Source organism: Canis aureus, chromosome 1 (genome assembly GCF_053574225.1).
Source record: "Canis aureus isolate CA01 chromosome 1, VMU_Caureus_v.1.0, whole genome shotgun sequence".
Taxonomy (NCBI): Eukaryota; Metazoa; Chordata; class Mammalia; order Carnivora; family Canidae; genus Canis; species Canis aureus.
In genome coordinates, this window is record NC_135611.1 from 117,136,545 (window position 1) to 117,150,873 (window position 14,329).

Below are 14,329 nucleotides of genomic sequence, written 5' to 3' on the forward strand. Positions count from 1 at the left end.
CCTGCTTCTCCCTCCTCCTGTGTCTCTGCCTCTCTCTCTCTCTCTATCATAAATAAATAAATCTTAAAAAAAAAAATTAAAAAAAAAAGTACTTAGGAATAGGGGGTCCCCAGATTTAGCAACTTCTGAAAGTAAATGTATCATCCTGGAAGGCAAGTACTATGAAGAATTATGGGAAACAGGGAGATAGAGATAGAAGTTGGCTTCAAACAGGCTAGGGTCAGTAAGCCAGAGGAGGTGAGGAACTCCATTGCTTTAAACGCTAGAAGAGGCACATGAGCTCTGAAGCACAGGATACTATGATGCTTCCTTTTTCCTGGTAATGGTCTCAGAAAATCTCTCATACAAACATGAATAAACAAAATAATTTGTCTGTGTCCATACAAAAATACTAAAAAAAAACCAAAAACAACAACAACAACAACAAAAAAAAACAGTAGGGCAGCCCCGGTGGCTTAGAGGTTTAGTGCCGCCTTCAGCCCAGGGTGTGATCATGGAGACCCAGGTTCGAGTCCCGCGACGGGCTCCCTACATGGAGCCTGCTTCTCCCCTGCCTGTGTCTCTGCCTCTCTCTGTCTCTAATAAATAAATAAAATCTTAAAAAAAAAAAAAAAGTGAAAGTGAACAGCATGATTTTTCAACAGCTGAGTAAACGCATATGAAAAATACTGCCACAAAGCAATTAAACAAAAACAAAATGAATTTTTATAATTTTTACAACTTTAAGAAGCAAGCAAAGCCATAAAAGAACACAAGGATCAAAAACAGACTCAACTACAGAGAACAAACTGAGGGTTGCTGGAGGGAAGCCAGGTGGGGGGGATGGGTTAAATGACTGATGGGTATTAAGGAAGGCATGCATTGTAATGAGCATGGAGTGCTATATATATAAGCGATGAATCACTAAATTCTACTTCTGAAATTAGTATTCCACTATATAGTAACTGGAATTTAAGTAAAAATTTGAAATTACAAAAAAAAATATTTTTTTAAGAAAAAAAAAAGAATGGACATCTTACTGGACATCTTATTTTGTGCTGAAAAAAAATTTTTTTTTAAGACTGCATTATTATGCGGCACCTGGGTGGCTCAGCGGTTGAGCTTTGGCCCAGAGCATGATTCCGGAGTCCCGGGATCGAGTCCCACATTGGGCTCCCTGTATGGAGCCTGCTTCTCCCTCTGCCTGTGTCTCTGTCTCTCCCTCTCTGTGTCTCTCATGAATAAATAAAATCTTAAAAAAAAAAAAAAAAGACTCCAGAGTACTCAAAAGGAAACTGGAACATATAAAATACTTATGTACATGGATTATTTAACATCATAAAAATCTAACGTCCCTTTCTCCTAAGTTATTTTATAAATTTAATGCAATACCAATAAAAATAAGCTATTCTTCCCTAGAACTAGACAAGTTAATTCTAAAGTTTACAAAGAAAATTAAATAAGCAAGGGGGGGTCTGGGTGGCTCAGTCATTTGAGCGTCTGATTCATTTTGGCTCAGCAGGGAGTCTGCTTGAGATCCCCTCTCCCCCAGGAGCACACATAAGCACACTCTTTCTCAAATAAATAAAATCTTAAAAGGGAAAAAAGAGAAAAAAAAGAATAGCTAGGAAACTCTGAAAAGAATAAGCAATAAGAAGAGACTAGCTACATCAAAATTATAGAGCTTCAATAATAAAAAGATAAATACTGGTACATAAATACAGACTAGAAGATGAATGAGACTATAAACTCCAGAAACAGACCAAATACATGCAAGAATTTATTATATGATCAAAATGGAATTTCAGGGCAGCCTGGGGGCTCAGTGGTTTAGCGCCGCCTTCTGCCCAGGGCGTGATCCTGGAGACCCCAATCGGGTCCCAGGACAGGCTCCCTGCATGGAGCCTGCTTCTCCTTTTGCCTGTGTCTCTGCCTCTCTCTCCGTCTGTGTGTCTCTCATGAATAAATAAATAAAATCTTTAAAAAATAAATAAATACATAAATAAATAAATTTGAAAAAAATTGCAACTCATTTCACACAGGACTAACTTTTCTAATGTACAGGTCCTAGAAGAAAATGGGGCCCCAAAGAAAAACGAGGAAAAGGATATGGATAGTTCCTTAATAAATACATGAAGACTTTAAACATATGGAAGGTAATTAACTTCCCTCAGAAGAAATGTAAATAAGGCCTACACTGAGATACCAATTTTCATTTATGCCTTTGGCAAAATATAATTAACACTACACTCTAATGGTAAGGTTCTAGCAGAAAAGGTGCTTTTGTACATTGCTAGTAGAGTTTAAGTACCTAGCTATATGGGCAATTCCACTTATAGCAATCTACTTTAGAGATAGTCCTACAGGAGTACAAAATGACACAGGTAAGAAATTACTCATTATTGCTGTTAGTAATAGCAAAAGACTGAAAACAATTCAAATGTCCAACTGAATCAACTATGGTAAACATACACAATGTTTTATTTATACAGCAGTTAAAAAGAAAAAAAAAACAACAAGGAGACCTCCAAGATATATGGTTAAGTGAAGAAATTGAGGAGTTAGATGAATATAGTAGACTACTTTTTATGAAAAAAGGATTTGGGTAGAAGGGAACTAGTGGCTCAACAAACAAAAAATCCACTTAAAGGATAAACAAGAAACAAGCAAGAAACAAGAAACTATATTTCACTGGGATAAAGATGAATGTGATGGGGAGGGAAGCAGAATGAGAGGAGTTATCTCTGTGAGATGTTAATTTTTAATTTATAGCTTTGTGGGGTTTTTTTAAGATTTTTAATTTTTTTTAAGCAATCTCTACACTCAATGAGGGGCCTGAACTCAACCCTGAGATCAAGACCAACATGCTCTACCAACTAAGCCAGCCAGGTGCCCCCATTAGTTAACTTTTTAAATAATCAAATTCACTTTTTAAAAAGCAGTCCTGAACTTGAAAAAAACGAAACAAATGAACCCAACTATACATTAACTTGAATTAACAAAGTTCCTCAAAGAATGGATTTATTGGGATCCCTGGGTGGCTCAGCGGTTTAGCACCTGCCTTTGGCCCAGGGTGCAATCCTGGAGTCCTGATATTGAGTCCTGCGTCGGGCTCCCGGCATGGAGCCTGCTTCTCCCTCTGCCTGTGTCTCTGCCTCTCTCTCTCTCATAAATAAATAAATAAATAAATAAATCTTAAAAAAAAAAAAAAGAAGAATGGATTTATTTCAAAAGAGTCTGACAAAGACAGTGAATTGACTATACATCTTTAGTGGGATGCATCCTAGGGACAAAATAGCTACAAAGAAATTTTTCATGTGACAAAGTATGTACATGGTTACTACTAATACCAGTAATGTTATTTTGAAACCATCTTCCTTATATTGAAAGATAAAACAAAGAAAATAAGCACATGTTAATATGTTTCAAAAATTTTACTATAAGATATAATTAGGAGCTAATTATTAGGTAAAAATATCATAAAATTTGGATTTAAAAATACATGAACTAAAATTAAATAAATAAATAAAAATACATGAACTAGTGATTTTTAAAAATAATTTTCTTGCTCTATCACTAAGATGCCATGAAACAATATTACCCGTGCAGCAATGAGAACATCAGCACCCAGATCTTGGGCTCTATTACCATTCTCCAATAAAAGGAATGAGAGCTCCTTGGGAGAAATGGCCAATTCCAAGAGGGAAGGTACAAGGTGGGCCTGGAGTGCAAGAAAGTTTTCAAACTAAATGGCAGCAAGTCAAAATGAACCAGGAGTCAGTTTGGAGGAATGTCCACAGCTAAAATTGTGGTAATAGAGTATCAGAAAGGAAACTAGTTATAGTTGCTAGAACTCAACTTTATAATGATGCTTACAAGTCAGAAAAATATGAAACAGAACAACCGCGGGGGGAGGGAGGGGGGCTCAGCAATTTAGCACCGCCTTCAGCCCAGGGCCTGATCCTGGAGACCGGGGATGGAGTCCCCATCAGGCTCCCTGCATGGAGCCTGCTTCTCCCTCTGCCTGTGTCTCTGCCCCTCTCTCTCTCTCTCTCTCTCATGAATAAATAAAATCTTAAAAAAAAAAAATCCATCCATTAAATCAATGGGGAGTGAATATTCATTCATATGATACAAAGTAAATCCATACAGATTACATTTTGGTCAAAAAGGGAAAAATATAATCACTAATGATGGATCAGTCATATCATATACCTCTTCTGATGTTACACATTTGAAGATCATCTCTGCTTTACTCTGGCCAAAAGTAAGTCACAATTGGGATTCTTAAAAATCATCAGAGGTTCTAGGAATTAGAACCATGAGAAAGTAACCACCACAGAAATCAAAGAACATTCTCATGAAAAAGATAATAATGGGTTTCCAGGGACTCCAGGGTGGCTCAGTGGTTGAAGGTCTGCCTTTGGCTCAGGTTGTGATCCTGGGGTCCTGGGACAGTCCTGCATCGGGCTCTCCACAGGGGGCCTGCTTCTCCCTCAGTCTCTGTGCCTCTCATGAATAAATAAATAAATAAAATCAAAAAAAAAAAAAAAAAGGGGGTGGCTCAGCGGTTTAGTGCCTGCCTTTGGCCCAGGGCATGATACTGGAGTCCCGGGATCAAGTCCTGCGCCAGGCTCCCAGCATGGAACCTGCTTCTCCATCTGCCTATGTCTCTGCCTGTGTGTCTCTCATGAATAAATTTTGAACATCTTTAAATCTTTTTTTAAGATTTTTATTTATTTATTCATAGAGACACAGAGAGAGAGAGAGAGAGAGAGGCAGAGACACAGGCAGAGGGAAGAAGCAGGCTCCATGCAGGGAGCCTAAGCTGGGACTCGATTCCAGGCCTCCCAAGATCACACTCCAGGCTGCAGGCGGCGCTAAACCGCTGCACCACAGGGGCAGCCCAATTTTGAAAATCTTTAAAAAAAAAAAGATAATGATGGTTTCTAAAGATGAATGTAACTTGAACACAGAAATCGAACTTCCTCATTCCAGTTATAAAAGGAAACAAAAAAAAGTTTAAATATGGTAAAAAAAAAAAAAAAAAAAAAAAGAACATCTATATATATCTGAATCTTTCGAAATTTCTACCAGATGGGACGCCTGGGTGGCTCAGCAGTTGAGCGTTCGTTCGCCTTTGGCTCAGGGCGTGATCTCGGATCGGGGATCAAATCCCCCATTGGGCTCCTTGTGGGGAGCCTGCTTCTCCCTCTGCGCCTCTCTCTCTCATGAATAAATAAATCTAGAAAGAAAGAAAGAAAGAAAGAAAGAAAGAAAGAAAGAAAGAAAGAAAGAAAGAAAGAAAGAAAGAAAGAAAGAAAGAAAGAAAGAAAGAAAGAAAGAAAGAAAGAAACAGTACAAATGGCTGTACTGTTTCTAAGGAACTATTATTTTGCAGATAGTAATAATACTGCTATTCAAAACATATCAAGTTCTTATTACATAGCAGGCACTATCCTTTAGTACTCAGAACTCCATCTGCACAACCCAACCACCTCATGAATCAGATACTATTATTTTCTGTAGATGAGAAAAAAACCTTAACTTTGAAATACTAAATTCATATACTTAGAAAAACAATATAAAAAGTATTTGCCAGGGCACCTGGGTGGCTCAGGCCATTAAGCGTCTGCCTGCCTCTGGCTCAGGTCCTGATCCCAGGGTCCTGGGATCAAGCCCCATGTGCACACTGTGCTTAGTTGGTAGTCTGCTTCTCCCTGAACCCCCCCCCTCGAACCCACCCCTCTCAAATTATAAAAATCTTTACCAAAAAAAAGGGAAAAAAATGTATTTGCCTTTGCTCTACCTATACAGTACCATTACACCAAAAGAGATAGCCACTTTTAATAGTTTCTTGACTATCTTTTGAGTTTTCTAAGCAAAACAAATACAAACATACATTTTTATTTCTGCCTCTTCTTACTTCAAATGAAGCATAACATATATTTCTGGCATCTTGCTTTTTTCATAGAACAATACATTCTAGAGTTATTTCAGTGTCAGTATACAAAAAGCTTCCTCCTCATTCTTTTGTACACCTCCTTATTCTGTTGTATAGATGGACCTAATTTTATCAAACCAATCTCCTAGTGATGGCTAATCTTTTCCTATGCCAAACACTGATGCAATGAGCAACCTCTTATCTGTATCATTTCATGCAAATGCAGGTACATTTGTAGGATTAATTTCCAGATGGGAAACAGCCATGCCAAACAGAAAATAGATTTGTAATTATAGATGTTGCCAAATTTCCTTCCACCAGCCTGCTTGGTGCTAACATCAATATGATTTCAATTTCTGAGGATTTATATTTTAAAATACATTACCAGTAGATGGATGGAGAGAGAGAGTATAATGCTAAGCGAAATAAGTCAGTCAGAGAAAGACAAATACCATATGATTTCACGCGTGTGGAATTTAGGAAAAAATAACAAACGAACAAAGGAAAAAGAGACAAATCAAAAAACAGATGCTTAACTATAGCGAATAAACAGATGGTTACCAGAGGGGAGGTGGGTGGGTGGGGGGATGGGTGAAACAACTGAAAGGGATTAAGAGCACTTATCTTGATGAGCACTGAATAATATATAAACTGCTAAATCACTATATGGTACACCTGAAACATGTAACATTGTATGTTAACTACGCTGGAATTGAAATTAAAAAAAAATATATATATATATATATTAGCGCTGAGCTCCCACCTCTCCACACCCCAACTGCTTTTTTTCTTCTTCAGAGTTTTACTGGCTATTCTAGTTTATTTTTCCATATGAATTGCAGAATCAGCTTATCTAGTTCCCCCGCTCCCCAAAAAAACTGTAGATCCTTTTATTAGTATCATATTGAATTAATAACTTTACTTAAATCAGCACATGCTTCTTTATGCCGTCTTCCTATTGAAAAACGTAGTGTATCTATTTGAATAATATCTTGTTATGCCTCTCAGCACTTTTTAAAGTTCTTTTCTAATAGTTTTGCATATTATTTCTCAATTTTTTATTGCTATTGTAAATAGTTTTCTTCTATTAGGTTTTCCAACTGGCTATTTGAAGACTGTTGATTTGTAGATATTAAATTAGTACCCAGTTACTTTAACTCTTATTATTTAAAGCTCTGTTAAGGATAACTGTTAAGGATTTCTTAGAAAAAGCATCTTTGCAGACAGCAGTTAATGCTCTTTATTACTTCACAAAATCCCTTCGTCTGGGAACACCTCAATTCATTTAGGCGTCTGGACACCTAGAATCTAGGTCAGACTAATAGATAAACATTGCAACAACTAAATTTTTCTTCAAAGAATGAGGAAAACCGTGCCTAACCTAGAACTTCAAACCCTTGACTAATCCTGGACTTTCTGTGCTATATGACGCTGTTACTCGAAGTACAACGTCGATATTTAATCTAGGACTTAACAGCAGCCCTATTAAAATACCCTGAAGAGCAGGAGATTTGAGATCGTGTGAAGCTTCCCCGCCAACAAAAAGTGCCTTTGAAATATTCTTTGCTTGCTTAAAAAAAGAAGAAACCACGGTAATCTGCATTCTACTCCAATTAAAAGTAAACGCGTTTTTATATAAAAATTCACTTTTAAATTATTTCTTAGCCTTTCCCCCCCTCCTCCGAGTATTCAAATAAAAAACACTCCACGAAGATGGCACCGTTATTATCAGCACTTTCGACAAGGGAAGTGCGGCACAGACATTACCGCCTCAATGCTGGTCTCCTACATCTCCCTCTCAGATGCAGCCATTTACAATCCTGCACCCACAGTTTCTCACTCAATAATCCCAACATCCAGTCAAACTTACGGACAAACTCAGGGTCACACACGCTCGAACCCGCCTCAGAAACCCCCACCCCCACCCCACATGTAGGCCAGAAGCTCTTAAACCCACTCCTCATCCCCCGCGCCGCGCCCCAACAAATCCAGATTCCTCCCCTTCAACCTCCCCGACCCGAACGGCCCAAGACGCCCACATCCCACCTCCTACTTTCGCGCCACGTGGACCCAGGGGCCGGACTGACCCGCGGACAAAGACCAAAATGTCCACTCGGCGCGCTGCGCCTGCGCACTCCGAGGGCGAGTAAGCACTCCCAGAAGTCTCCGCGACGCGGCCCGCACGGTCACCGTGGCCAGGCCCAGGCTAGTATTTGATTACCTTCTGTCACAGCTACGCCGTTTTTCCGGCCTTGAACTACATTTCCCTTAAGGCTTTGCTGGTCAGCACTCTGTCCCACACGAATTTGGCTGCCTCCTCCTGTGATTATGGGGCTCTCAGGGTGAGTTGTTCTGCTCTAGAAGAAAATCAGCTCAAGCCTGGTGGGAGGTTTGGAGCAGGGACTCCGTCTTTGAAGCTCCCCCAGGCGCAGTGTCAAACGGCCAAACTCAGGCTTTCAGGTACGAGGACGCCATCTTATCTATGTCTGCTCTGGCTCTGGACTACGTTTCCCAGAGTCCACAGTGGCCCGACGTTACGTCTTTCTTGACGTCGTGGCGAGATCGTTAGCTCCACAGGGACCCGGACGCGACCAAGGGGAGGCAGAAGGTGAGGGGTCTGGGAGTCCGGGGCGGGGACGGGGCGTGTCCAGAGCCTCTGGTCTGTGAGCGCTGGCGGGAGCGGGCTGAGGATTCCGGACTGTGAATGAGTCTTTGTGGTTGCATGACTAGGTGTGGGTGACTGTGAGTGTACGGTTGTGGCCGCCGGTCTCCAGGGTGCAAGTCTGGTTGTTTGTGTAACCATGTGTGATACTGTGTGTTGGGATGTGGGGTCCGTACTATTGTGGGGTGGTAACGCTTTGTGTCCCTGTTCTGTATGGGTGACTGTACGCCTTGTTCTTGAGAGTATGAGTGTGGTTGTGACTGTGAGACGGGTGTGGGAGTCTGTGCGGTTATGATTACACGTCTCCAAGGTGAGCGTATGGTTTTGGTTGCACGATGTTGTAGCGTGGGTGGTATTGTGTGTCTGTGACTGTGTAGTGACAGTGGGTGTGTATCCCTCTTGTGTCCCTTGGAGTGTGTCTGTGAAACGGTTGATGTGGGTGGTGCTGTGTGTTTAACGTGTCTTTCTTTCCCTGTGTGAGTGTGACTGTGTCTCTAGAGTGAATGTTCAGTTATGACTGGTTGATATTGGGTGGGCCAGAGTGCCAGTGATTGTGTGTGTCCCCCAAGTGGGTATGTGATTGTGATTGTGTGAGACATTTGTGGGTATTGGTTTGGAAAGGCTATGACTATATGAAAGTGACTTCGTGTGTCATGATGGTGAGTAGTGTGACTGTATGTCTTTTAATGGTTATGAGATTGTGACTATATAAGGACCTGGAGGTGTCTGTGATTGTCTGATTGTGTCCTTGTGCGTATCAAGAGTGGATGTGTGGTTGTGTTTGTGTGACAGACCCTTGTGTGCTGGTGTGAGGTACCTGTGACTCCAGTATACTGACCCTTGCAGAACCTGTGAAGTTAGAATAGATTGGGGCCCTGGACAGTGATAGCCTCAACCTTTACCAGTGACACCGGCATTGGACTTGATGTCCAGTCTTCACTGACTTCTGTCTCCTGTGTCGAAGTCAAAATGTTCCTTTTTAAAAAAGTCTTCTCCAAGAGAAATGTTGAAGAGGAAAGAATCGTTATTGAACATCTAGAAGCTAAGTTCAGGATGCCTTAGTTTTTCTTCTTTCCTTGAGACCATTCTTGTTTTTCACGATGTGCTTTTCTTTTCCTGAAACTTCTTGCCTAACTTCTCCTCACCCAAAGTGACCTGGTCTCCAGTATTTGCCATTGGAGTAAATTATTGAGAGCCCTGGAGGTAAACTAAAAGTCCATATGCCCCAGCTTCCTGCACACCTAGTGTTCATCAAAAAATTTTTGGGGAGGATCTCTGAGTGGCTCAATGGTTTAGCGCCTGCCTTCGGCCCAGGGCATGATCCTGGAGTTCCGGATCGAGTCCCACAACAGGCTCCCTGCATGGAGCCTGCTTCTTCCTCTGTCTGTGTCTCTGCCCCTCTCTCTATGTCTCTCACAAATAAATAAATAAAACCTTTTAAAACATTTTTTTAACTTTTCATTTTGAATTACTTTTAGACTTAAAATTCTTGCAAAAACAGAATTCTCATATACTTTTTTTTAAGATTTTATTTTTAAGTAATCTCCACACCCAGCAAAACCACAAACCTAGAATCAAGAGTTGTACACTCCACCAACTGAGCCAGCCAGATGCCCCAGAATTCCCATATACTCAACCTGCCTCCCCATATGTTACCATTTCACATAATCACAGTACATGATCAAAACCAGGAGATTAATATTGATACACTACTACTAACAGTCTCACACTTTATTCAAATTTCATCAATGTCCCTTAGTGTCCTTTTTCTGCACAAGGATCCAATCCAGGATCATGTGTTATGGTTAGTTAGTAGGTCTTCTTAGTCTTCTTTGATCTGGCACAGTTCCTGGGTCTTTGTCTTACTTGACCTTCACACTTTTAAAGGGTACTGGCCATTTGTTTTGTAAATTGTGCAGTGTAGAATGTTCCCCAATTTGAAGTTGTCTGATGCTTCCTTGTGACTAAATTAAGAGTATGCTTTTGGGACAAGAATACCCCAATAGTAATGTGTTCTTAGTGCATCATATCAGGAGATCCAAGAGGTCAATTTGCCTCATTATTAGCAGTCTCTGTCCCATTTCTCCACTGCAAAGTCACCATTTTTCCCATTGTCATTAATATGTGTCTTGTGGAGAAATAACTGTAAGCCTCTCATGTTAACTTCCACCTGCAAATCTGGTATCAAATTCATTGATAATTTTTGCCTGAAAATGTTATTACCAGCTATTTGCCAAATGGTCATTTTGAAATTTCCATCCTTCTATGTTTATTAAATAGGATCTACTGTTAGAAGATTTTCCTTCTCCCCCACTCATTTATTTACTAAGTTACTTATGTATGTATAAATTGGATTTTCTTTTTAGTTTTGTAGGTTACAATTCATTACTGTCACTATTTTATTGCTCAGATTACCCCGGATTTGGCCATTGGGAGCTCCTTTAAGTCGACTCCTGTATGCTTTCAGTGTGTCCCCTTTATTATTATTTTTTCTAGTACTGCCATATTTTCTGGCACAAGGAGATGTTCCAAGCTGATATTATACTTTTACTACCCAGAACTGAATTTACCACTTGGTGTTGAGGCAAAAGACAAAACCAGCCAAAGAATAGAAAAAGGAAGAATGTTTCTTGTACTAAATAAAGGAGAGCACCAGGGATCTTCCCTAAAACAGTGTCTCCCTGAACAACAGAATTGGGGAAGTTTTAGGCACAGGGTGCATATATATAAACAAAGGGGCTTGTACAATGGGGAATACAGCATGGAACTGGGGCAGAAGTCATCTTAAAATGACTGAGTCCGGGTCAAAGTCATGAGGGCTGGCAAAGGACAGCATCATCAGTTGTCTGGCTCCAACTGGTCTAGTATCTGAGTGCTCAAAGGGGTTTAGAGCCTGCAAATATAATTCAAGAATGTACATCAGAAAAAAAAAAAAAAAGAATGTACATCAGTCTTCACTTTTGAATCAGCACTGTGGGTTTTACTGCTGATTTGTCGTCCATAGTATGTTAGGTTCTCTCCTGGCGTGATAGCGGCCGTTTGTTCTTACATTCTTTCATAAGATGGCCAGAGGCCTAAAATGACTTTTCTTATATCAAGAAAGCTATGTCTGTCTGTTTTGTTTTGTTTTGTTTTGTTTTCCCCAAAGACCCCTAACTCTTTCTACTTACACTTTCCCAGCCCCAGTTCTGGAACATGTACATTTCCCAGGGAACACTGGCTCCTTTTAGTAGAAAATGGTATTTTGGGGCACCTGGGTGGCTCAGTTGGTTAAATGTATGCCTTCAACTCTGGTCAGATCCCAGGGTCCTGGGATGGAATCCCACGTCAGGCTCCCTGCTTGGGAGGGAGTCTGCTTCTCCCTCTCCCTTTCCCTCTTCCTCTGCCTCTCCCTTTGCTTGTGCTTGTGCTCTCTCTCTGTCAAATAAATAAATAAAATCTTAAAAAAACAAAAGAAAATTATATTTAGAAACCATAATTAGATATACTGAATTGCTTCTAGGTACTCTCAGCTATGAAATATATATGTATCTATACATACATACACCGTTTCATAAGATATCTCTAATTACAATTTAACACTAGGGGGTTTATTCCAGCCTTTTCTGCTTCCTTTTTTCGTAACTCTTTTTTCTGAAAATGAAAAAGTTGACTCTTGGGGTACATGTGTGGCTAAGCGTCTGCCTTGGCTTGGGTCATGGTCCCAGTGTCCTGGGATCTGGCTGCAATGGGCTCCCTGCTCAGTGGAGAGCCTGCTTCTCCCTCTCCATCTGCCCTTCCCTGCTCCTCATGCTCTCCCTCAAATAAATAAATAAAATCCTTAAAAATTTTTTTTGACTTTTATTAACCACAATGTATTTATTTATCTATTTGTTCAGTCTTAAGTAGAAAGTAGTTTAAGAATTGCTAACCTAGGGAACTTGGGTGGCTCAGTGGTTGAGTGTTTGCCTTTGGCTCAGGTCATGATCCCAGGGTCCCAAGATGGAGTCCCACATTGGGCTCCCCTCTGGGTGGAGAATGAGGTAACTGGGTGATAGGCATTAAGGGGGGCACTTGATGTAATGAGCACTGGGTGTTAAATGCAACTGCTGAATCACTAAACTCTACCTCTGAAACTAATAATAGACTATTTAATTGATTGATTTTAAATTTTAAAAAATTAAAAAATAATAAATTTTTAACAATTGCCAACCTATACTTCCATACCTTATACAGTTATTTTTATTTTTTGTCCTACTGCATATAGTGAAAATTTTCCCTATATCCTCCTATATGATAATGTTACTCATTTGTAATGTAGGTAGGTTCATTTGTGTCTGTTTGTATTTTATTTTGGATTTACACACACAAATATATCCTGTTTGATTTTAATTATTTTCGAATACAGGAAACGTTACCATTGTTCTAAAAGCCTTATTTTTTTTTTTTAAGATTTATTTATTTATTTGAGAAAGAGAGAGCGCACACAGGCAGTGGGGTGGGAGGGGCAGAAGGAGAGGGAGAAAGAAAACCAAGCCGGCTCCATGCTGAGCCAGAACCCTACTCAGGACAGGGCTTGATATCATGACCCTGAGATTATCAGCTGAGCCAAAACCAAGAGTCAGATGCTTAACTGACCATCACCACCATCCATCTCCAAAACTTTTTTCATCTTCCAAAACTAAAACTCTGCTTCCATTAAACAATAACTCCCCATTCCCTGTCCCTCTAGCCCCTGGAAACCATTCTGCTTTCTGTCTCTATGAATTAGAGTATTCTAAATACCTCATATAAGTGGAATCATACAGTATTTGTCCTTTTGTGACTGGCTTATTTCCCTTAGCATAATGTGTTCATGATTCATCCATGTTGCAGCACGTGTCAGAATTTCCTTTTCCTTTTTAAGACTGAATAACAAATATTCCATTGTACATATATACCACATTTTATTTATCATTAGTCAGTCTATCACTGGATGTCTGGGTTGCTTCCACCTTTTGGCTATTGTGAATAATAGTGGTAGGAACATTATTTAACAAATAACTGTTCAAGTTCTGCTTTCTCTTCTTGGGGGTATATACCCAGAAGTGGAATTGCTGGGTCACATAGTAATTCTGTGTTTAATTTTTTGAGGAATCACTATACCATTTTCCACAGATGCTAAACCATTTTACATTCCCAACAGCAAAGCACGAAGTTTCCAATTTCTCTACATCCTTGCCTATACATGTTATACATATATATGCATGCATATATATTTATATTTTTAAGATGTTTATTATAGCTATCCTAATGAGTGTAAAGTGGTATCTCATTGTGAATTTTTTTAAGTTTATTTTTTTAGTAATCTCTGCACCCCACATGGGGCTCTCAAACTCACAACCCTAAGATCAAGAGTTACATGCTCTGCCAACTGAGCCAGCTAGGCGCCCCTCATTGTGGTTTTGATGTGTATTTCCCTAATGATTAGTGATGTTGGGGATCTTTTTAGGTACTTGTTGGCCATCTGAATATCTTTGGAGAAATGTCCTTTGCCCATTTTTTAATTGGGTTGTTTTTTTGTTGCTGAGTTGTAAAAGTTTTCTATATATTGTATCAATCTCTTATTTAGATACATGATTTACAAATATTTGTTCCTGGTCCATGGATTGTCTCTTTACTCTGTTGGTAGTGATGCACAAGTTTTTTAATTTTGATAAAGTCCACAACATATCTATTTTTTTTGTTGCCTTTCTCTTTTTGTCATATTCAAGAAATTATTAGAT

General features: G+C 39.6%; 2 protein-coding genes across 14 annotated transcripts in view; one reads left to right on the forward strand and one right to left on the reverse strand.

Annotated features, from left to right (window-relative positions):
- Positions 1–14,329, reverse strand: part of LOC144312235 (uncharacterized) — a 38,601-nt gene that overhangs the window by 13,223 nt on the left and 11,049 nt on the right. Inside the window, exon 2 of the mRNA XM_077894684.1 lies at positions 8,011–8,129. Within this exon, the coding sequence (XP_077750810.1) occupies positions 8,011–8,129 (119 nt within the window). The remainder of the gene's footprint in view (positions 1–8,010; positions 8,130–14,329) is intronic.
- The window catches only part of ZNF565 (zinc finger protein 565), a 33,755-nt gene continuing 27,501 nt past the window's right edge, over positions 8,076–14,329 (forward strand). For 11 of the 13 annotated variants that reach the window (XM_077907822.1, XM_077907505.1, XM_077908319.1 and 8 more), the window contains exon 1: positions 8,076–8,531. The gene's annotated coding sequence lies outside the window, so the exon portion shown is untranslated. The remainder of the gene's footprint in view (positions 8,532–14,329) is intronic. The other 2 variants (XM_077907670.1, XM_077908086.1) reach the window with 1 other exon arrangement.